The 24,886-nt window shown below is 38.6% G+C and overlaps 1 protein-coding gene across 1 annotated transcript in view; it reads right to left on the reverse strand.

The window, feature by feature from the left end:
* The window catches only part of LOC309575411 (VPS10 domain-containing receptor SorCS1-like), a gene marked incomplete at both ends in the record, with an annotated part of 262,002 nt that overhangs the window by 97,920 nt on the left and 139,196 nt on the right, over positions 1 to 24,886 (reverse strand). Inside the window, one exon of the mRNA XM_082285827.1 lies at positions 6,687 to 6,845. Coding sequence (XP_082141953.1) covers positions 6,687 to 6,845 — 159 coding nt within the window. The remainder of the gene's footprint in view (positions 1 to 6,686; positions 6,846 to 24,886) is intronic.

Here is a 24,886-nt window from a genome sequence, read left to right on the forward strand (position 1 = left end):
GTTAATTCCCTTCTCTACTAAAATACACTATCTCTGTTACAGGCAACAGGGTACCCAGCACTTGCTTTCTGCTCTGCTATAAATTTACTAAGTAGATTCATAATTGCTTAGATAACTGCAATAAATAAGTGCATTTTTTTGTTTAAACACAAATTTCTGTGTGTCGTATTTGAATGAGAACAGAAGAGAAAAGGCTTACTACACCAGAATTTAGGGCAAAGTGTCAGAATTTTCATGCACACATGCACAGCTTTAAATTTAAAAATAAATTATTCTTTATCATTTGCATTATATTAAAACCTATGGCTTCAAGTGAACGCAGTGTTGACAGGCACTTTGTATAATAAGGAACTGGAGACATACTGGACATACTGTCTGTTTCAACCAAAGGACAGAGACAGAGAAAGAGGAGACAGAGGTGAGTCACATACAGAAAAGTGAAGGAATTGCTCAACACCACAGAATCAGCAGCACATCAAGTGATATGGAGTACATGTCTTTATTCCTAATCCAGTGAACCGTCCAACTCTGATGGAAAGGAAAAAGTAGGGTTTTTTTCATGGAAGTAGGAAAAGCAGAGTTATATAGAGCACAGAAAATCTTGCAGAGAAACAGCTCTACCCTTAACTACAAGTATGTATCCAAGGAGCCCAAACCAGAAAAAGAACAAGTTATCTAAGGGTACAGAGGGCTGATGTTTATACAGATGAATAAGCAAGGACATATTGATTTGCCTAAAGATTGCCTGAGTGAGTCAGTGGTAAAGAGCACAGTGATTACTGCTTGAGAGTCTTTCCTTCTGTTTCACTGATCACACTCCTGGCCCAGAAATCTATCTTCCACTGGGCTCTGCTAGTTGATTTTTTTCTTTTTCCTTTTTATTTTTAGAGTAGGAAACAACATTAGAGATTCCTATCACTTTTAATTCCATATTTTACCTTAATTGTTACCCCAGCACATTATGTTTAGTGAGGTCTGTAAAAGACTGATGGGTACTCTAGGAAACTATATTTTTCAACACACTTTCCACACTGGCTTGTGGTCAATTTAAAAAGGAAAGGGGAAAAATAAAAGATACAATCTGGCACCATTATTCTCCTTTTGATGTCCCTTCCTTGTTTATTTTCAGGATGCTGACTGCCACCAAACACTTATCAATTTGCCTAGAGATAGCAAGGGATATTTGCAAAGGGTTGTGTGCAAGATGTGTTACCAGGATGCCTAACAGGTGTCTGTGCTTTGAGTCCTCACACACAGCCCTAGCTAAAATGAGGGTATTTCTCTGCATTGCTTGTTAAAAACATAACCACATGGAATGTCTTAAAAACAGGGAAGAGCATTCACAAGGCTTTTGTGTGGAAGGCCCTATGCATCCCTGGCACAAGTGCTGGTAACCCAGAAGAGTTATCTGAGATCGAGCAGAAAGTGCAACCTTGCAAAATCTGGGGCAAACAATTTTTAACATGGAAATTACTTGTTACTTTTTCATCTTCAACAATGTGCATCAAAGAGAATCAAGTCTGCTAGAAAACTGGTTTGGATTATTAGTGGTGCCCCAAATATTAACACAAATAGTGTAAGACTGTTGCAGGAGTAATGCCACAGGGAAAGGGGGAGTTATTCACATAGGCTAATGTTAGCTTTATGCAAACTAGCTCCCTGGTTGTGTCCACAGTCTGTCAAAAGAGATAGGCTTTTCCAGAGGATGATTCAAAGTGGCTAATGCTTACCACTCTAGAGAAGCTTTCTTCCTCTCCATTAATTTTAGATGGGATTAGCCTCCCTCAGCCAACATTAGCCCAAGTGAATAGTCCTCTAAATTGTTGTCACTACTGCTGTCAGCAGTGTGGGAGAAGAGAAAAACACACCAAAAGGAGGTCACTTGATGGTAACAGCTTTTGGGGTTTTTTTTGCTTTTCTTTTTTACCTATGGTACAATTTCTGATAAAATTAATCTGAATCTTATTCTTCCTTCTCTGGTCTAAGTAAGAAATTACTGTTACCATTGAAACTAGGAGTGTTTAAATACAAAAGGAATAATTTATGTTGAAAGGAACCCCTGGAAATTCCAGGTGTGATCCTTTCTAAGCAGATTCACCCTCAAAGTAAGATCCTAATACAGTGGAATGAAAGGTTTTAAAATTACGGAGTGTAATCAGAATAGCCCATCACATCTTAAAGAGTGAATACTGGCTACATCTTTGGCAGACACTTCACTGTCAGACACACGTAATAGACCAAAACACATGGATAGATGGGGCTGAAGGTACTTTTAAGTGTTGGCCTGCTCCCTCACAGACACCCTGTGGCCATACGAATCTGTATATCTTTTCTAAGTGGTTTCTCTGTCATCCCAGATATAAGAATACCTTTCTCTTCCACTTACATGCACGAGGAGTGGACATCCTATAATGCAGAAAAATGAAGATGATGACATGGCTTGATGTCAGAAGATAGGGTGTCTCAAAAGTACCAGAATCCTGATTTGCCAAACTTCAGCACTTCAGAAATACAGCCAAGTAACAGTCCCTAACTTTCATCTTCAGCATGATACACAGAGTAATAAAGGTAGACAGATGGAATCAGATGTTTGGAAAAGGTTGAAATGAATAAAGAAAGAAGAAAAAAAAACCCAAAACATAAAACATCTTCATTTACTAGTGCTATGTTGACAGGGCTCCTCTAATTTGGGGTGCCTCACTTTTCAAGAGTTACTCTAAAATGAGAGACGAGAAGCAACAATAACTCCATTTTAAACCTGCTTTTCAGCCTCTGTTGCTGCCTTTCAGTACTTGAGTGCCTCTGTGCATTTATTCCTGAGCTGGGCAATTACGACTCTGCATTTTGCCTGTCTGACTTTTGTTTCCCAATTCCACCTTTATTTCATCTCCCCAAATAGCTCTGTTATTCCTGGCTGATTACTAACCACTCCTCTGTGTGTCTGACCCATCTGAATAGCAGAAGATGTCTCCACATGAACTAGAGGCTCTCATACTCCACGGTCTGATTACACAGCAAACCACTTTTGAAGATTACACAGTAATACATTAGTAATACTCCCATAAAATACAGCCCCTCATTCTACAAGCAAGCTGATTAAACCCACGAGAGCTCACATATACAAGACCTCCAAAAAGCTTTTGCCTCACAAGCACTGCTTTACTGTGTCTGGAGTTTCCTTCTGATTTGTAATTCCTTTACACAGAAAATAGAGAAGCATGCAGTAGTTCTGCAATTATGTGGTAAGAATCAGCCAAGTAACAACTGTACTTTCAGCCAGAACAATTAATGCAATCATGAAGCAATTAGTGCAGGCAGCAGATGGTTTGCTGCTCTTTTTTTTCTCAAGACTGGCAGGAAAAAGCCATGACTGAATAAGGGACTGGTCTGTCAGCAGTGGTAATTCAAGTCCACTGCCCAAGGCAGAGACACAGGAGAAAGATATGTGAACAAAAGCAACCGAGTCACTGAAGCTTAACGAGTTATTGTTATCGGCTGAACCCCAGTAATTAACCACATTCACTCACAAACAACACCCAAGAAACTGGGACATAAAATTACTTCAGTTAAAACAGATTTCCCTACAATTGAGTAAATCCCTATTAAAACAAACAATAAAAGATCTTTTCATATTGATAGACTCAGTGGGCTGTGAAGAGATTGAGGGATGGTTCTGGGTGACCCATTTACTGTTTATTACAACTGAGCAATGAGAGGCATCCACTACTCTTGGCTTTGCCCTCATCAGTCCTCAATGGCAAGGACAACTTCTGAGAACCAAAACAGTCCAAATCCAATGTGATTCCTGTCTCTCCAGCTCTTGCTCTATTCACCACCCGATTTTCCCCATCCCACTTGCTGCAATGACACGATGCAAATGGATGACAACAATCAAGTGGCTTGCTAGAAGGATGTAAAAGTGTTTTCTAGTTGATTATCACCTCCCTCCTGTCAACAGCAAAACTAAATGACTGCACCAATCCTAACTGGTCAAAATCCAATTTACTCTTCAAAGCCCCCATCACAGCCTCTTGAGTCAGTGGCATCAAAGTTAGTGGCCTCAAAATGTAAATTCTTTACCACACAGATATGTTTCCCTTGCCTCCTTGGGTGACTCTCAGTCAGTATGCACATGGAGCCTGGAATCCAAGGAGTAATGGATTCTCTTCCCTTAAATACGGCATTAGCACAAGATCAGGAAATAGCTATCAGGAAATAGCTAACAGCAGTGTCATTTGTTGCAAAGCACCCCTCAGCTCCCATTGCAATTATCTAAATACCTGCAGGACCTCCTAATTACTCTGAGAAAATTCTGCCCTTGGATATACAAACACAAAACCAATGGGAGTCATTTACACTTAGCCATGGGCTGAAGTTGACCCTTAGTTCGAGTTACATTTAATTTAGTCCAAGCTGATTAATACACTTCGCCTGCTGGTTACCCTCTACAGTTCTTGGCCAAAGCTTGCTGAAGTCAGAAAATGTATCCATTAGGCTTTAAAGTAGAAACCAGGCCTGTGACTCATACCCATCCAGTGTACTTTTAAAATTCTATTTTGAAGTTAATTGGTACAGATCTACAGACTTTGTGCTACCTGATTTTTGTCTTGCAACTACAGTATTGAATTACCAACAGTTATCCAATTTTCTAATCAATGCCATAACAAAAAAAATTTTATAATACAGCCTACGTCCTCTCTCCCTAAACACCCCTCACACACAACTTCAACACCAACCCCATAAATTCATGTCAACACACACAGACCCTTTGTTCTTATATCCAGATTGTCTTTTAGGATTCTGTGGAAGAGTGGGAGTTTCCTACGAAATAGTGACAATATACTTCTTGGTAGCCATCAATCATAAATTAAATAAGCCTTAGCTACATGGCCTCTAATTTAGAATTATTTCCTGATTAGACTGAATACCCTAACAACTGAAATGAATTTTCTACTACGTCCTACTTTTATTTGACAAAGTTCCCACTGAAAGTTTCATTGATCTTCATATAATAAATTTCCTATTACTAAAACACAGTAACTTTCATTCCAACGATCCTAAAAAGACATCAGAGACCAACTTCTCTTCTGTTTCACATCAGTCCAGAGAACTGAACAGCCACAAGGGAAAGGAAACATTTTGGCATTGTCCAATTACACACTGTACACACAGAAATAATTTAATCTGCACCTTCCTCAGAACAAAGTATAACCATACTACACTCTACAAAATCCTGTGAGAGGGGTGAGTGAAAAGTATTGCATGCAATTGACTGTACAGAAAGAATTAGGAGGCAAGACGCATTTCTCAGTTGCAAAGGGTATTAAGCTACAGTCCTGGAAGGATTCTGGTTTTGAGTGTGAAGTGAAGGATGGAAATATTCCAGAAATTTCAATATGATCATTTTTCAACTTTACTTACTTAGTTTCCTTATGCCTTTGTTTTCTCAGGCTTACAATAAGAATAAAAACATGTCTAATTAATGCAAAATGAAAATCAGTAGTTTAATTATTTCACAATGAATCTAACAACACAGATGGAAAACATCACAGATTTCAACCTTTTATGTTGATCCTTACATTAATGTATAACCTACATGAACAATTCAGCCAACAGTTAGATTATGGATTACATTCATAGATTCTATTCTCATAGACTCATCATACACAAAACAAAGGCAAGACCACTACATTACTTTGTGTAAAAGCTTATATGCTAAGTGCCAAGATATTGCACTCTTTTACCCTTGCTGGGAGCTCAACAAACTCTTGGTCTTTTCACAGTTTTATTCAAAAACTTTAAAACGCCAGGATGTGAAATCTGCAATTTCTCTGAGCAGTTTGCTCCAAAGGCTAGTCACCTCACAGATGAGTTTATCTGCCAGTGACTCCTAACCATCAATTTTTGTTAGAAGTTTTTATCACTAAATCAAAATGGTTTCTCCTATGATTTGTCCTTCCCCATGGAAATGTTTATGCGCAACAATACAGTTTTCCTTCAATATGCTTTCTGTTGAACTAAACAGATTGAGGTCTATCAAGTCCTTCAGTGTAAGAAAACTGACTTGTGAGTATTGATGTGTCCGATTTTCAAAAAATTCCAACAATGAGTTCTCCACAATAAAGTCCTGTGTTGTTGTTTTAGGTTGGGCAGCAAAAAATGAAGGCAAATCTCACAGCATATTTATTTGGCTGATGGATTACCCATACTGAGGGAACTGGACTTCAAGGGAAATTGATTCACTGCTACTTTTTCCTCTTAGAAAATAAAAAACTACTTGAAAATATGCCAACCAGAGAGGAACAAGGAGTGTCTTATACTGTTCTTGGAGCTGATACTAAACTGGAGGAAGAGAATTGTTGAATAAGAGGCCAAAAAGCCTCATTAGAGGTTTGTGAAGGATCCTAGTTGTCTTCTGTGCCCACTGCCTGTCACACAATACTGCCAAAAGGATGGATGAATAAACACAGACTGGCAGATCAGTAACAGAGGGCTGGGCCCCAGGAACAGAGCAGATGCCCACGTCCTTTACTTTGACCTTTACACTGAGGCTCGGTCGCTGTTTTCTGCTTGGAACTACCAAACTGGTATCACCCTGAAGACTATCCTGAATGCTCTGCAGCAGTTGCACAGAGAGATGGGGAAACTCTAGGTTCTGCCTAAGCAAACAAACCCACAATTCTTACCTTCTGATCTTGGCTGTAGGCTAAGATCCAATCTTCCTGTTTGGGGTGGAAGAGCAGACTGTGGATGTAGAAGTTCAGACGGTATTTTTGATAGGTGGCTCCTTCATCAGAACTGATTAATAAGCTGCTTTCAACTTCTGGATCAGTCAGCAGCATAATCTGTATGGAAGGGAGAGATGAAAACACAGTGGTTAAGAGTCAGATGGAAAACTAAGCAAGCAACTAGGAACTTCAGAGAAGCTTATTATATATGACTATTACAAAATGCTTCAATGTAATGTCAAAACCACCATAGCCAATGTTTCAGGAATGAAAACAGTATGTTTCAGCTATGTATACAAATACATAACGTATGATCAAACAGGCAGAATGACTTTACCACTAGTTAAACCAGACCTAAATGAAGCTGTGCTTAGGTTATTTGAAAAATCAAACCTGAAATTTTTCACACTAGAGCACAGAACTTACCTGGGAGGTACAGTGGGCTGCTAGAGTTTTCAAGAATGATCTACTGGAGTGGCAGACAAAAAGTTAAGTGTGACTGATCTCTAATGGTGGGTTTTGTTAGACTCTGGCAGAAATTTCAGAGAAGGCAGTTCCACTGCCTGAAATGTTACAACCTGGCTGTCTGCAACAAGCAGTCTTGCTTTGGCACGAGAACACATTAGATAATGTACTGGGTTCTTTCCACCTCCAGTTTCTACAGTGCTGTGAATTATAGATTTGGTGGTGTATCAGAAATAATCTCTGCATAGCAAATTTGCTTTCTAGCTCTGTCCAGGAGTGTTAGCTTAGGAGTGACAAAAGATATATATATGGCTTACAGTTGTAGCAGCTACTTTACCCCATTATCTGTGGTATTAATTAATTGGTCTGCATTGCTGATGAATCAGTGACAATAATGAGTTACTGCTCTCATGTGTCTCTGCATGAGAGAATATATAGGTCTGAGCAGTAAAAAGTATTTCAGTATTTCAGCAAGCAACAGAGTAATACCCCTAAGGAATGGGAATGAGGCATTCATGACTGAAAAACATGAAAAGTTTTAAAGAATATTCGCCTTGAAAAGGTATTAAAGGCTCGAATCATTAGCATTTTTATTTTATTTTTTCTAAGTTGCTTTGCAAATGGCAAACACTGATCTGTTTTTAGACAAGCCTGAAAGGAAAGGATCCACACCTGTCATTTCTCAGAGCGAATTCCTATCTGGGTTTGAGCACTGCAAAAATCACACACTATTTCCTTCTCTTCTTTCATTTAGGCAGGCAGAGTTAGATACAACTTAACTCACTACCTATGAATTATAAGGAAACATAAAGAACTATTCATAGGTGAAGGTGTAAATACACATATAATCTACACAGAATACGTCCTTCATTATTGTGCAGCTGCCAAATCTTTTTTTCTATCTCTAGAAACCCCCTTGATGGCCTGTGACATAGACACCTGGGGTTCTGCAAAATCTCTGAACTTTCAGATCTTGAATAATCTCAGACCAGTTACAAAACCCCACAGTATCTCTAACATAAAATAGGTAATGTTTCCATTGTAGCATAAAGGTAGAATCTCCTATTATATCTGATTTACTTTAGAAATTTGTAATGAAAGTGTGCATTTTTAAACATTTTTATTTTCATATAACACTTTCAAATACACCAAGCATATAATTCATGTGATTTTTAAACTGAAGATTGATTGACGGTAGAAGCTACACAGTAGGGTTTATTAATAAAACTATCAATATATATAAATATACTGTCACTAGGTAGCCTATCCAGCTTCTGAAACCAAAAATTGTGATGTTTATCAGTTGGTTCCTTTTTCTTATCACAATAATTTCTGGGACAAGGTTCCTATGTTAAACATTTATTGATTCAGTACTGTGATTCAAGCATGATGATTTTCCTATTTTTATGACTTCCTTCTTGAGTGGATTTTGTTTATGTTGGTATTTGGAAATATCACAGCACAGCATTAATTTGGACTAGAGCAACTAGAGCAGAAACAAGCACAAATCAATGGGCTTGATCCGAGCTCCCTGAAGTTAATAAGAGTCTTGTCACTGCCTTTGGATTGTGCCTCCAAGGCAAGTTGTTAATCAAAGTCCACTCTAGTCTCACATACTTCCTTCTACCTGTGCAAGGAACTCATCTGACCTCATCACCATCACATCCAAGCACATCACTGCCTTAACACATTTTCTGTCAGGCCACTCCTCTGAAGTGTGAAAGTGCTTTTATCTGCATTTCTTAGAAAGGGATTGGAGGGAGAAATTGTTGAGGCACTGAAGCACCTAATTCCTCACCCAATCAATAAAAGTTAAGTGCCTAAACAGACTTTCAAACACTGCTGACTTTGGCTTTAATCTGCTAACTACCACCCTGGGCTACTAGTACTTTGTTTTCAGGTGTCCCTGGTCTCCAAAAGCCTTGGCTTTGCACTGTGATAACCAGCCATTCTGTAGGTAAAAGAGCTTCAGGACACACCAGTTTTGTTTCATATGCCAGTAGCACCTCAGATGTGGCAGAGCTGTGCAGAACTGCTGTAAATTTATGCGAGGGCACACAGAGAGTGGGAGGCAGGGCAGGGAGTTGATGGATGACTCTATGCACCAGTCAGATCGCTAACTATGAGACCAGCTTTCAGCACTATCTGCTCCACTGCTGTACCTTGTATTGCTAATCACTCTGCACACGTGTCATAAACTAAACAAGCCAGAGCTGATTATCTGTCGCTACTCACATCACAGCCACAGCACCATGTTTTTTATACGATAAGAAAAGCAAATTTCATTACAACATATCTGTGTGTAAATAATCAGAGTTACAAGCCCAAAAGATAGTATTTATTGGATAAGTAGAATAAATCGATACCTGTATGAAAAGTATGTCAAAACAAGAGGAAAATGCTGTGTGCATCTATATAAACCTTCCAGAGCAGACCAGGAGTGTGCTTCTGAAATGAACACTCCAAAATTTTTGGGGAAACCCCTGTAGCAAGTCCTTGTGTTCAAACTTGGGCCACGGTGATCTCAGAGCACAGGAAATGCATTCCTTTGCAAGGAAACTAAATGTTTTCCAAGCAGTGCTGGGCGTTCAGATTGGAGTATCACGTTAACACTACTCCAAAGTCAGACCCTCTACCTCCAAAATGCCCATACTGCAGATGTCATCTCAACATCAACCATTTCATTCCACAAACACACTTTCACTGAGCTGCACTACATGCTAATGCAGTTGCAGTCATGTTAGTTTAGTTTTATTGCCTAAGTTGCCTGGAATATAAATGAGAAAGGAGAGAAAGTACAATTAATTTTAATGCTTTTGTTGTTGCAGCATATGAAATACAGAGTAAGTACACTTTAGAATTTCCTTTTAAATAAATTAAGCCAATTTCTGCTTTTAAGTACTCTATTACCCACTGACTTTATACAGCTGTTTATACAGAAAATACAACTGGACAGAAAAGTGTTGAACAAGAAAAGCATAAAAACCAAAACCAGCAACAATAACAAAAATTAATCTAAGTTTAGACGCAATAAACTTGAACAGCTAAGAATATCTAAGATAAAGAAATTAGAAAGAAACTATTTTTGTGATTTTTGGCTTGACTGTAGAAAGCATGCTGGATTTCCTGAAATGTGAGCTGCTCAAAGAAGCATCAAACATCTTGCTCTGCTTCTACAGTGCCTAATACAGCATATTCTGCTTTCTCAGAAATACTGATTTTTGGATGAGTTTATTCCAAACATCACAGAGGATTCAAGATGACTTTTGCACATGAAAATCACACCCTAAATTTAGGTCCCTAGAGGTCCCTAGAGCCTGTAGGGAAAGGCAACCTAGCTCATGAAATCAAATATGATCTTTGAGGTGTTCCCTTGCCAAATGACGTGAAATTGCCATGGGATAAAAGGCCGGAAAATACTTCTAAGATCATCAAGTCCAACCATTAGTCTAACACTACCAGGTCCGCCCCTAAACCATGTGCTTAAGCACCACATCTACACACTTTTCAAACACTTGCAGGGATGGTGACTCCACCACTTCCCTGGACAGGCTGTTCCAATGCCTGACCACCCTTTCAGTGAAGAAATTTTTCCTAGTATATAACCTAAACCTCCTCTGGTGCAACTTGAGGCCACTTCCCCTTGTCCTATTGCTTGTCACCTGAGAGAAATGACCAACCCCCATCCATCTACACAACAATAACATTATCAGCTTGGTTGGGCTCTATGTGAAGACTTGGGCCCATGATTTTCATGTTGACAGTTTTTAAACTACCTCTGATTCCACCACTACAAAATTAAATTATTAATGCAGGAGTAAGAAGAGCCATATTCATCTGCCTCTCACTTCCAGCAAAAGCCCTCTGTAGTGGGAGCCCAAGCTTAGAGTGCCTTTGGTCTGGTTTATTGTTGTCTTATGTTAAACAAAAGCGAAGAGTGTGTATGAGCAAAGACTCTACTTCTTCCCAGCAAGAGTAATTACTCTCTGTTCAGATCAGTGTTCAGCAATGATCAGAATCTGCTTATTCACACCAGGCAGAGCAAGAACACACTGCACTTCCTGATGCTCCAAATGGATGGGTTTTTTCCTCTGTAATAAAAAGCCAATACAGTTGACACAGGCTTTTGCAACCAAACGCAAGACATCCATTTATCATCTCCCCTCTAACAAGGGAGAAACGTGATTTGCTTTTCACAGAAATGACAAATGAAAACCAAACATAATTTACAGACCTTAAAACAGTCCACATTTTTTTCACCCTTCTTTCAGTGCTAACTCTGCTGATGACATTGCCATTAACAATTACATAGATTTTTGCTGTTGTCACAAAGAATCCCAGGAATTCTTAGCAAGAGGACTCTGATTTTGTTTTTAGAGATGGAATTGTGATCCTTATACATCTGCCATAATGCTAGATTTAGTGGCTTAGTAAAAAAAAGTCCAGAATTGCTCTCAATCTTTTATTTTGGCCACTCATATCTCCACTTGGACTAGCTTTTTGGTAACACTGTGTAGAAAAGAGCATAGTGTAAGTGAAATAGAACAGTATGAAAAAAAAATACAAATATATTTCATACAGTTACATGTTTTTTCATTCACTTCTATATCAACAGATATCATCTGACCAGAAATAGGGATAAAATGCAAATCAGGTCAAATCCACTGAAAGAATTTTCACTATCCATACCATCACATGCTTCATGCATAGACCCACCCCTGGTCATCCACACAGGACAAGTAATATTTCTCACAACACACAGCAAAAGAGGAAATCAGCAACAGAAACCAGAAATGTCCTACTCCTAACAAAAGCAGGGCATTCCCTACTTAAATTCGCTAAAGAGCTGCGGTTTTTTCCAGCTTCTCTGCATGTCAGTTGCATAATTTTAGCAGGTTGTGGGGTTTGTTTGACTGCAAGAGGATCAGTGCTGTGCAGTTCCAACATAATGAAATGTCATTTCTGCCACTTTACATACCACTTCTGAATTTGGATTGCCTTTTACAAGTGAGTGTGAGAGTGTGTGAGAGTGAGAGTTTGTGTAACTGTGTGTGAGTGTGAGTAAAGACAGAATTTGATCCTCCAGATTCAGCACTTCACGCATGCATTTCAAAGAAACATGCTCTGGTTTTCATTAACTGAACTCGTTCATTGCTTAAGTTTAGAAGAAGCCTAGAAGAAGATAAAGTGAAACAACGCAAAGAAAGGAACTGCTTTGTTCATGGAATTCTGAAATAAACGCAACACTACTGTAAAGCAAATTAGACATTCCTTTTACAGGACTGAGTTGCTGGAAGCAGTACATGTTTGCAAGAGCAAACAAATTAGAGACAAAATTACAAAAGCAATAACACAAGCATTTAGTTGGATATTAATAGGGAAAGAGGAGACTGACACCTTCATGAAGTTTTAACAATCTTTCCTCATGGCTAACATCAGCTGCTGCAGAACTGTGCACATGAGTAATGTCAATAAAATTTGGCCCAAGTTTCTGCTTCAAATAAATTGGTTAACAGTATGAGCACCTAAATGAAGACACAAAATGAGCTAAAACTGACAGTTTTGAAGCTGTCTCTAATGCCAACTAAAAGACAAGCTTAGTTGCTGAGCAATTTCGTTAAGACACTACTGAAATAATACACCAATAATTCAATTGAGGCATTGTGGAGTATTTCATTGCCAGAAGTTCATGTTAACTCAGAAAGTGCAGCAATTTTGTAAGGAAAGAAAAGACTTCAGTGACAGAATTACACTTTTAACACTGAAGAAAAAAAGAAGAATATTGCCTTTGAATGATGACCTGGTTTGGAATGGTCTCAGAGGTAAGTAGAAATGACCTCTTTAATACAAGGAAAAGGTCTGTGAACAAGTTATTTTGCAACTATTACTCAGTGACTTAAGAAGAAAGAAGTTCTTATTCATACGAAGACACATAATTCAAACTCACTAAATCAGCTTGCACTTTGCTGATATGGAGGGTAACATACTTCAAGTCACTGTCAAAAAAAAATCATACTCATGATGACTAGACAGTGTAATTCAGATTCAGACTGAATCCAGATCCAGACAGTGGAAACTATCATCACTTCCCCCAAGAACCCCCAGGAGGTCCATCCATAACTGGAGGGATATGATCATCTTCTTCAAATCTTGGCTGTTTAAATGTAAGAGAAATGACATGGCAAAAGGTTCAGACAGTGAATTCATCTTGTTTGCACCCATGAAAGATTTAGTACTCATTGAGTGATAAGACAATCTCTTGTCACCAGAATACTAGATGGCAAAGGACTATCTTTTAAGAGAAAAATTACCATCTGCCAGTATTTTTGAAAGCTGGGATTGCACAGTATTCCTAATAAAATAATTGTTGAGAGTTGCATTTGGCATCTTGATGAATGTCATTTGACATAAAAAAGCTGGCTGGTGTATGGAAAAAGAAATCAATTTACCTGTTCTGTATTATTCAAGATGTTCATAACAGGCCAAAAGTGACCGCAGTATAAAGCAGCCAATGAAAGTTCTATTTTTTATTATCTGTAGGAATCATCTGTGGTTGTTTTACTAGATAGAAGGAGTGAGGGTATGTATGAACAACAACTTACAAATATTTTATGTGGTGGTGTGTACTATATATCACCAAAGTCCCAGGTATAGGGTTGGGTCAGTGCAATAAAGACTCAAGTAAAGCAAACATGAGGCTGAGACACCTGAGCAGGTGTGATTCAGTTGTTCTCTGTCAATCCTACTTGATATGAATGGGGTATACAGAAAGTCCAGAGGTGCAGGGAGATTTTTCCTAAGAGACAACAGCGTACAAAAACAACCCCTCCCTTACTCTGAGTGTCACTGCAGCAAACCTCTGAAAGCACCAACTGGGATGGGACTGTTCCTGTTCCTACCAAAATCCAAGAGAGGGCAGTGCACCCCCACAAGCTTTTCTCGTTACTCAGCTTCGGGACATCCATCCAGGAGACAGGTTCCTACCTACAGCCTTTTCTTTTTGTAGCTGAGCGCTGGCACAAGCCCCGTTTGCAAAAGCGCTCACCTTGGACAAGACCCGAATAGATTCAGCTATTTTTTTTTTTTTTTTTTCCATTAAAGCTGAAGAAGTTGCGGCATCTTCAGGGTTTTTGTGAGCTGCTGAGTCACTGCTTGTGGGCTGGGTTGTGCACAGAGAGAAACATCGACCTTCACCCTCTCAAGAGTAAGCTGCAATCCCAGCAGCCAGGGTGAACTATCAAATTATATACTTCTGCTTTGAGGTAATAATTAATTAAAGGATGAAAAGAGATGAGATAGGGGAGAAAGGAGTCACTGAAGATTTGTGTCACTTTTTAAATCTTAGGGTTTTTAAGTCCAGCTTCCATTTCCATTACACCAGAATTAAATGAAAATAAAGATTCTACATTTTGTCCTTACCTGACTTAATGCACCTAGTGTTTTAATGAGGACTGTAAAAAAGGAAACAAGCTCTTATTGCATCATCCTTACCAAAAAATAGAAATTGAATGCTAAAGACAATAAAGACAGCCTTTCATTAATTTAACTTAATAGATTACTGCAGGATGTTTCTGAGTTACTTTTGCCTTACCTAGAACTATACAGTGATTTAAAATTTAAATTATTTAATTTAGATATGTAAAGACATCTAGAGGTCATTTATTTCAAACTCCTTCACACTGAGGCAGCTTCAAAGGTACAGATAGGTTCTCAGGACCTTTTCCTGTCAATATTTAAATATCTTCAAGGATGGAGATTCCACAACTCTTGGGGCCTATCCAATCTGATATTGTTTAGTTTTCATTCAGTGTTAATTTTAAATACCTGGGGTTATGTTAGTTCTAGAATAAACAAAACCACAAATTTTACATTCCTTTTATCTTAAAAGTCTATCTCAACTTAGCAAGAGCTTTGGAAGTTGGAAGTGCTGTATGAGCCCAAAGCACCAAGGTTAGTTTCACCCGCTGGGATCCCGTAGCAGTGCTGAAAATAGAACTCGTCAGGCTCAGCTCCTAATCACAGGCATAAACATGAGCTCTGGAGCAATCAGTTCTGGGGGAAGGAACATGAAAAGATTAAGCTTCTTGGTTTTTCAAATCTCACTCAAATCAAATTCTAGATTTTTATCTCTTCATTCCACAGAATGGGTCTAATTTAGTAACCTGACATGAAATGAAAATTTCTTTTTCCTGTTTCATTATTACTACACACTGCTCTCTTCCTTTACATTTGACATAAAAAGCTTTATCATCATAACCAGCTTGAAAATATATTACTCAAAACTTAAGTAAAACACAGTAGAAACTTCCATTCTGAAATGAAATCTAATTCACAACAATGACAGATTATTATACTTTGAGAAGAAATAAAGAAACAAAGGCAAAACACTCAGGAAATCTACAAGTACTATAGGCACTTTATTTTGGACAGTGCAATCTAGTTTCAATTATTAATTATCCATTCTTTTGCAACAGATGTTCTGCATTGTACTGAACAGAGAAAAAAAAATAAGCTGAGACATTCTTCAGTCTTACTTGCTTTGGGGAGAAAAAGATCCTCAGCTTTGTAGACATCTGGAAGGAGCTGCGTTCATACATATTGCCCCTACTTTGTTCTGTTGCTCAGGAAGGCATTCCTTTCACTAAAGAATCTCATGAGATTAATTAGTTAATCTTCACACCAACTTTGTGCTAGAGAAGTAAAGCGCACAGATCAAGAGGGAAAATTACTTGGACAAACTCCACTAATCAATCAATGGCACAAAAAGAAAGAAGCCACTTGCACTGTAAGCGTATTACAAACAATAGCATTTCCCAGCCCCAAACACTGGGCCCTCAGGGTTGTTAATCCTAATGAAAACAAGAGGAAACTTTTGGCCTAAAAGTGTGGTAACCCAAGCAGAGCTCCAAAAAAGATAGGGAAAAGAGGGTCACCAAGGGAGCAAATTTTCCCTGAAGGGTGAGTTAGTGATAAATGCACGGTTCACATGATGAGCCCTGGCAGGGCTCCAGTCCAGGTTGGACGGGTGCTGAGCTACCTGGTCTGGTGGAAGGTGTCCTGGTCATGGCAGGGGAATTGGAACAAGATGATCTTCAAGCTCCCTTCCAACCCAAACCACTCTATGATTCTGTCTGACAGTTATGCCAAGCCTGGGCAAATGGTCAATTCACTGAATACCCAGGTTCACAGCCAACTGTTTCAAGCCATGTCACTTGCCTGTGGCCAGCCCTGGCACCTGTGTGCCGCTGTGCTGTTTAACATTTTGGGGTTCTTACTCTTGCCTATGTTTTCTAGCACACCCAAAGTGAAGAAACAAAGGGGAGGGAACATCACAAACGAAATCACCTCACACTGGGCAGAGGTGACCTGCTGGTCTCCAGGACATTAATATCCATACCTGCTCACCTCCATCTCTCTGCAAAATGCTGTTGTCCCTTCATTTCTTACAAACGATCTCATCTCATTTCACCTAAAATTCACCAGCTGAAACTGTTCAATGAACATGGCTGGTTTTATCCAGAGCACTTAAACCAGTCCATCAGTTCTCAGGCGGGGACTGGTGCTTCCAGCAAGCAGAGTCCTCATGAACCCCTGGAACCCAGCAATAACTTAGAATAAAAGCTCCTTAAACCAGGTAGGGTTAGTAAGAAACTGCTAATTTGCCTTCATCTGTTTTCCCTTTACTTGCCAAATTACTGGGACTGACTTCATTGCAGCTGGTGGCACTATACCTGTCTGAGGCAAATATCAGATCCTTTAGAATCTGGTGCTTTTGTGTTCTGAAAGTGAGAATTTTAACTGAAAGTGCAACAAGACAAATATGGGAGTATTCAGTTGCTACTCAAAATATATGTTCTGACTGGTAGAAATTGGAGGAAAAGTAGAAGTACAGTTTTTCAGGATAATTATCAATGTTTCGGAAAAAGAGTAATTCACATTTCAGACTTTTCTTTTTTTCCTGAAATTGTACAGAATCTATGTGAAAGAAAATGAAAACTTATACACAGCAAAAATAAGAGCAGTAAGTTTACTAAATTGTCTGCAATAATAAAGGTTATTTTTTACATAGTAGAAGAATTTTTTTCCATTTACTTTGCTCACATGTTTTATAAAGACTTAGTATATTAAAACTTAACTACCTCAAAAATAAGGATCTGGTTTCAAAGAGTCATTCATAAAAATGTAATTTCATTTAGGATTTTTTTTTTACCTTTTTGCTGGTTTTAGGGTGAGGAAAGCAGGTAATTTAGTTGTTGTTTACTTCTTAAAAGCTTTTCTATGGAACTCTGAAGTCTAGAAGCTTTATTTTAACAAAGATTTAAATTCTTTCCAATTTAAAATTGATTCTACCAGCTGACAGCTTTAGAAAAGGTACATATTATAAGACTCCTGACATAATCATCAGAGTTAGCACCACAATTTCTGCACTGAGTTACAGTTCTTTTCTCTTGGGAGATGGCTACAAAATCTAACAGTTCTTAGTGGTATTTTCTTACTAGATTTAAATGAAATTGCTTTCAAGTAATTACCTATCACCACACATCTACACAACAGATGATGGTAACAGCTGAGCATACATTGCTGGATCTATCAACTTTGTCATGGTATACCTGGTTCTGCTACTTCTTGATTTTTAGGCATGAAGATGGGAAAAAAACCTAGTACAGGGACTAGAACTGAACATGAACGAAGTCTTTTTCTTGCAGGTATGAATCAGGTTGATTTTCCTGCCCTGTAACGGGGTCATGGAATTAGAGGAGAAAGCAGCAAACACAGCACAGAATCTTCTGATCTGGTCTGTCAATTTTTCACTTCTCACTGTACAGTATAAAGTCTCTTCAGATTCATGGCACACAGTTCTGTTCTACCATCTACCTGCTTCCAGGCTTTGAGTCATCTTTAACCAGAATATGTGCTCATACAGCTGGAAATTCTTCCTTACTCATGCAAGTAACTGCGCCTTTCCCAAATAAATGACATAACACTTTTTGTACCTTTTAATTCCAAAGCACGTGTCTATGTGTTAGCTCTCCTGAAGCTCCAGGCTTTATTTCATTTTGGCTTCTTACATGGTAATTCTCAAATGTACATGGTAATTCTCAAATGTTCTCTAAAATTTCTACTTAGTTTAGTTTTAATTTTTCCCTCTGACTGTGAATAAAGCATGGCTTCACTAATTATGTCTACAGCTAATTCTTTTTATGCATATTTATCTGATTTGCTTCTCTCCAAAGCATTTTTTGTATTAATGCATTAATTTCATAATCACTTCAAATTATGTTCCATGTTGCATGAACAATTGGGAATTAGCATCTGCTTGCAAATTGTTAGCTTGGCTTTTCATTTTTGTTGTTGCAGTTGATGAACTCAAATTATCCATACTGAACGTGCCTGAAAAGAATTCCACCTCCAACAATAAATAATTCTCTTTACTTTCTGTATTGGTTTTTGTTAAGGGAATTCAGTGCAGTCATGCAATAGAATAAAACACTGTTTTTCTTTATCAGTTTTGGTGTAACAATTGATTACAGTTGATGTAGAGTCACCATGTGACACAGTCTTTCATAGATGTTCTGAGGTAGCTACTCTGCTAAATTTTGCAATTCTATTATCATTCTCTGGTTACCACGATTCAGGCTCTCAAATGGAACCAAAGTGTCACAGACCATCCCTGATAGCAAAGCAAGTTTAATGCAAGCATTGAGCTCACACTAAGCAAGGGCAGCGTTGTTCAGCTGCCAGAGACTCAGTACAGCTGTTTTTGACAGAGGTGACCTCCTGAGCCTATTCAGACATGGGGACATGGAAGCTGTTCTGGGTCACACTGTGATGTTGCAAGAGCATGAGGGCTAAAATATTCATGAAGAAATGATGCCCCATGCCTCATTTCCCTCTTTGCACATACCATACGACATCCAAGGCGGATGGCAATCTAGAAAGTAAAGTGCTCTTATCCTATTACTACTCCATTTCAGAGTTGCCAATGTTTCTTCTCCTTGACCTCTCATTTTTCCCTTTCTTTCCATGCAATTTTCCTTCTAAAATCAGTCATTTCCCCCAAATTTTAAAATAAGGGCGGCAAAAAGAGTATGATACATCAATCTGCTGAGATTTTGTTACTACTCCACCTTCAGCTCATGATATCATCTACATTTACAATGCCTAAAGCAAAGGATCAGCATTCTTGGTTTGTCTTCATATATCAGCACAGCAGGCAGGATCAATTAGTTCAATACAGAGAGAAAACCAATTTTTAAAACAGAACCTCGGTGCAAAAGCCTACTGAAGTTAATAGAGCATGATTAGAAGTTAATGGCATTATTAAAGGTCGAACCAACTGAGGCTATACCTTTCTGTCTTCATCACCTAGTGCATAGTTCCACCAATGAAAAGAAATCCACTTTTTTCAAGAACACTGGTTTTACAGAAATACTACAGCAAGTTTTATGTTTTCATGTTATCATCTCCAAATAAAGCCTTCTTTAAGACTGAATGTCACCTGTGACATGCTGATGGAAAGTTCAATCCATAACCCTCCTTGGCTCTTTAATAAGGTGACTAAAGCTTTTAGCAGTCACACAGTGGTGGAACTTGCAAGAAGGCTTTCTTGCACAATAGACATTTTAGTTATTAAAACCAAACCAGGGCAAAGCATTGCTGGATTTTTGTATGACTATTACTGTAAGACAATTTATCTTTCTGCTTAAAATGGAGCATACAAGGATGAGCATTAAAACCTACTCTAATTTTAGGGGTTTTTTTTAAAGGAATGAAAGATAGTGGGTACTTTAGAGTGACCTTCCTAGCTGTGTAGCTGATCTTGCCAAATCAGAATCCTACTTATTATTACACTAATTGCCAAAACTGTACAGAAGCAATCCTCTAGTGAAGAAAAAGAGGAGTCATACTTAGCAACAGTTTTAAGACTATAGAATTTATGGTATTTTTAGTGACTTGATCCCATGGAGTCAAAGATCTGCTTCTTCCCTTAGCAAAGTTCTGTGAGAGCATGAATTGTCCTTCTGTGTCATTCTTCATGTCAGGTATTTGGGTGTCTGCTCACCAAACTTCAATTAATGTTTGAGAGGTTGAGGCACTAACGACTTCAAGCAGTGCTATTACTCATGAGATGACAAAGGAAACTTGGACTAAGACTGTAATGCTTTAAGGGCTTCACAGAGTGGGATGTTAAACTGTTTGATAACTCACTCCTAATTATGGAGACTACAGAAGCAATTTAACTCAATCAACTAGTTGGCTTCAGTGTTGTACTTTCTTTATCAGAAGCCAGTGATCAGTATCAGCTTCAGCAGCACTGATGCAACAATGGCTGTTGAGTGCCAATGACTGCTAATGAGAACTTGATCAATAGTATTTCTAATGATGCAATTCTGACTGTAATGGGGCTGCTTTAAAAAGGAAAATAAGTTAGGAATGATTCTATCTTCAGTCACTGCAAATTCCAGTGCTGCCTGTTTCTTGCTATTCCACCTGCTGCTTAACATTCAATAAGTATTTCTACAGTTGTTTCTGCATTGTCCAACCCCTCATTCAAGACTTCAAGGGTCACAATGCTTCGGTGGTTATAGGTACTATGCTGTAGAACTCCTGAGTTACCTACTACTGGTTTGGTTTTTCTGTAATGCCTAGTGGATGCAAGGTGAGAGCAAAGCTACCATTTTTTACCATTCAGGCAGCATCAAACAGGATCATCTATTACCAGCATTTTCTCATACAACTTCCTGGAGGGTGCACTCCAGATACAGACAGGTATTAATGTCCAGGTCTGTCTGTTGCTCAGTGATACAGACGAGGCTGTTTGATTGGATGGTCCCAGCAATATTCCAACATCTGCGGTTTAAGCTTTATCTCTGGCCATGTTCACCTCACAAGTAAAAACCAAACAATAGACCATTTTGGCCCCTGGGAAAATTATCCCCACTGCCATAGGGGAAAATTGCATAATACAGTGCAGCTGATTTGTCTAAGCTCTTTTGTGCATAAGTTTAAAAAGTGTCCCCAACACATAATTTCAGGTGGCAGCACATTTCACGCATAAAGAAAACAAGGTGTGGTAAGCTAGTGATTGAAAGAACACGCTCTAGACACATTGCAGAGAAATCACACAGCCATGGGAAAAAGTGGAAAGCTCAGGAAATACATTCTAACAACTTTACTACAGAAAGGGTTTACCTAAGTCAGAAGCTAGAGAGCAGGACTGCATTTTGAAGTGAAATTTCAGAACATTCTCAGTTAAGACAAATGTACCAGCATTACATGTGAATGCAGTGAAAAACCTTTCACAACAAATATGACTGGTATGAAAAACAGAGAGAACAGAGGTGAAGCCAAACAACACTGTGAAGTCCCTACTATTCTGGATCATTTGCTGTCGTCATCAGCTGGAGTCATAAAAGAGTCGATTATATTTTGTTTGTGCACTGCAAGTATTAATAACCCCAAAACATAGGGATCCAGCCAATGAAAGACACCAGTTTAATTTCACTGCACGTGTGTGGGTGAATGAAAAAAATCGTATGTAATAAGAAAGCTAGAAAAGTAAAAACTATGGCTATATAAGTCAATTCCCACAGTCTTATTTATTGTACATTAGGTGCCCATGTGTACGTATTTCTCCTCACTCTCACTAAGGCTTAAGCACCATCAAATTTATCACACTGTTGGAGTGAGCATGTGGACAGTAACTAGGCAGCAGTTAACATGCAGAAATCGACAGCCCAAGGTGCTTGACAGTCATTTGTTATGGAGACATAACCAGAAGCAGAAAACAATCAAGGACTGGCAGGCAGAAAAAAACACAGAGGTAAAAAAATCAAGAGTGTTAGTGGTCTTGGCAACCAATTTTAGCCGCAGCCTCTGCTCATAAATATGTTATTAATTCCAATCATTACAGATAAATCGAGCATTTAGAACAAAAATGTATCCTTCTCTAGTTGATGCACCAACCCTGCTAAAACAATACTTTGGCTGTAAGTAAGACCAAAGCACACACAGAGAGAGTTCACGCTGAATTTTCTGCTTCCCTCAGTGTACCAGCAGGAGAAACCTCGAGGCCACATTATGCTCTAGGGGAATAAAATCCTTGAGGAGCCAGTAGTGTACAATGAACATCCCAGAAAAGGAAGAGAGGATAAACTGATATTGTCAACATCAATAAACTAAAAGATGTTCTTCCTGACTATAGTGGGTCATCAAGTGGTGCTCAGGATTACAAGTGGTGTGATTTTCTAGTAATTATTGAATGTGGTGAAGACATTCTTTTTCACATAATTACTTAATCTTCTTGAGTCATTCAAGGTATTTGCCATTCTCATCAGCTGAACTGTCACTATATGAAACAGAATTCACTGAATTAGAGCTAGGAACATGACAAATAGCAGACTTTGCTAGGACTTTTTATTGAAAAAAATTATTTGGAAAGTATTTCCTTAATAAGTTCTCATTATATTATTCTATTGTACCTGTTCCATCAAAAAAATGTCAGAGATGTCTTTTTCCTCATTTTCCCAAATTCTAATGGATAATGATGTACTCAATTGTTAACATTCAAAGTCAGAGAAATGATTAACATTTCTATAAATGATTTGTGAATTTTAGGGATTTTTTACTTTAGAAATAATTGGCATCAAATTTACATCAATCTCATAATGATAATTACATTTATCTAACATTGATTTCTGTGGGGCAAATGATCCTCAGAAAATTTGATTACCTCACATGTATTCATTGAGTTATCCTTTGAATATCATAAGTACAGCAAATATTCTCACCTTCACTTTTAATCACAGAAAGATAAGGCACAAAGCAATTAAACAGCAAATTCATTAAAAGACATAAGGAAGCCTGTGCCAAGGCTCAAATGCTCAAGTGCTGTATCTCTAACAGAAGACTTTCCTTCTTCCTATCACATGTTTCTGGGCCAAGTGTCTTCTCTGGGAGACAATCAGGCTATAGACACACTGTCAACAAAGGGAACTGTTGTTGTCAAACATGAACTTTGTGACATTCCAGTCCCAGTCTCTGAATAGCTTTGAATACAGCGATTCTCTCCTTTTAGAAATAAGGTTAAAATCCATCCAGCTGAATGACTCAGTCTGAGAAAATATCTGAGGCAGAGATTACATTACTGGAAGTTGGAGGTGGAAGGGCTCCCTCAGGTCACCAGCTCCATTGCTATGTTTATACAAAATATTTAATATATTTTGTATATTTTTTGTCTTTTTGTTAACTTCCAAAGTTCCTGAATAAGAGGGATGTTTACTGCAACTTTTCATACAGTGTCACTGAGAAATAGCTCTCTAAACTGACTTGCACAAAGCCTTTCTGAACTGCTTTATGAAAAACTGCCAAACAATGCTGCACCTTCTCTGATGTGTGTTCCAAAGCTCCCTGGAGTCAAGAGAGGTCTCTCCTGAGGATTCAAGCTGCTGGAAGCCTGAAGTTTTTTATTAATTCACAGAACACAAAACAGTAAATGGGTATTCCCTCGCCTCTGTTCAAGTGCCTGAAGTATAGATGCAGACAGACTGAATTTCAGCCATGTATGTAGTTTTTAGCCAGTGTAACCCCTGGAAACTGAAGTGAGCAGCTCCAGTGCTGGCACAGTCGAGCACAGGGAGGTTCCCCAAATGGGGGAACCTGAAGGGAGAGCAGAGAGACACAGTTAAGGGATAGGGACAGCTGGGACAAGTTCCTGCTCTGCACAGCACATGCATCTCCTCTGTGCCTGCCCCACCTCCCCAGGAGCTAGGACTAATATTCAGAAATATTTCATCACCAGCAGGGATGTCAAGCATTGGAACAGGAGGCTGTGGGATGTGGCTGAACCACCGCCCCTGGAGATATCTAAAAGACACAGATGTGGCCCTTAGGGACAAGGTTTCTATTAACTCGGACTAGGTCAACAGTTGAATTCAATGACCTTAAAGGTCTTTTCCAACATAGATGATTCTATGATTTAAAGCTTTCTAAGACCACTGACCAATGCATGTAAATTTTTATGAATAATGAAATTTGTCCCTCTAGAGCTGGCTGGCTCGCTCTGCATAGCCAGCATGTAACACACAGTATGTCCTATTCTTGGTACACTGGACATCCCCCTTCTTTAGTGAGATTCCCTCCATAGCCTAGACCAAATGTCATGGAAACCAATGAAATCTCATCACTATGAGATAACAATTAACTGCTTTTCTTAATAAGCCAACACTTTCTCCTCCACATATCCTGTCTTCTTTATTAACCTTGAACAGAAGTCGCATCCAGAAACCTTTATCAATGACTCAGACTGAGACAAAAAGTCAGTAAAGAAAATTATATTGCCCAGAGCCTCCTTTCAGCTTTAGTTTCTTCTTTGGTTTATGGGTCATTTGCAAATCTGTTCTGACAGGAATATTAGGCTGCTATATAGCTATAGCAGAAAATTCACCAGAGATTTAAGCTCCAGTGAATGTGCACATTCCCATGGGCCATGAATGAGTTTTTATATCACCATTCAGTTCTGAATTGTCAGCCAGCTTTTCTCACCTATTAAAATGAATTTTAAAAACCTTTATAAAGAAAGCCCAACTTGTGTGCTAACCAGCTCTCTAGGAAGTTTGCTACCTGATTACATACTCTCTCTCAAACAAATATTTAAGTTATAAATGTTTCTTCAGCATGGGAGCATGTGGATT

This window comes from Coloeus monedula, assembly GCF_965178545.1.
Source record: "Coloeus monedula genome assembly, chromosome: 8".
NCBI classification, from domain to species: Eukaryota; Metazoa; Chordata; class Aves; order Passeriformes; family Corvidae; genus Coloeus; species Coloeus monedula.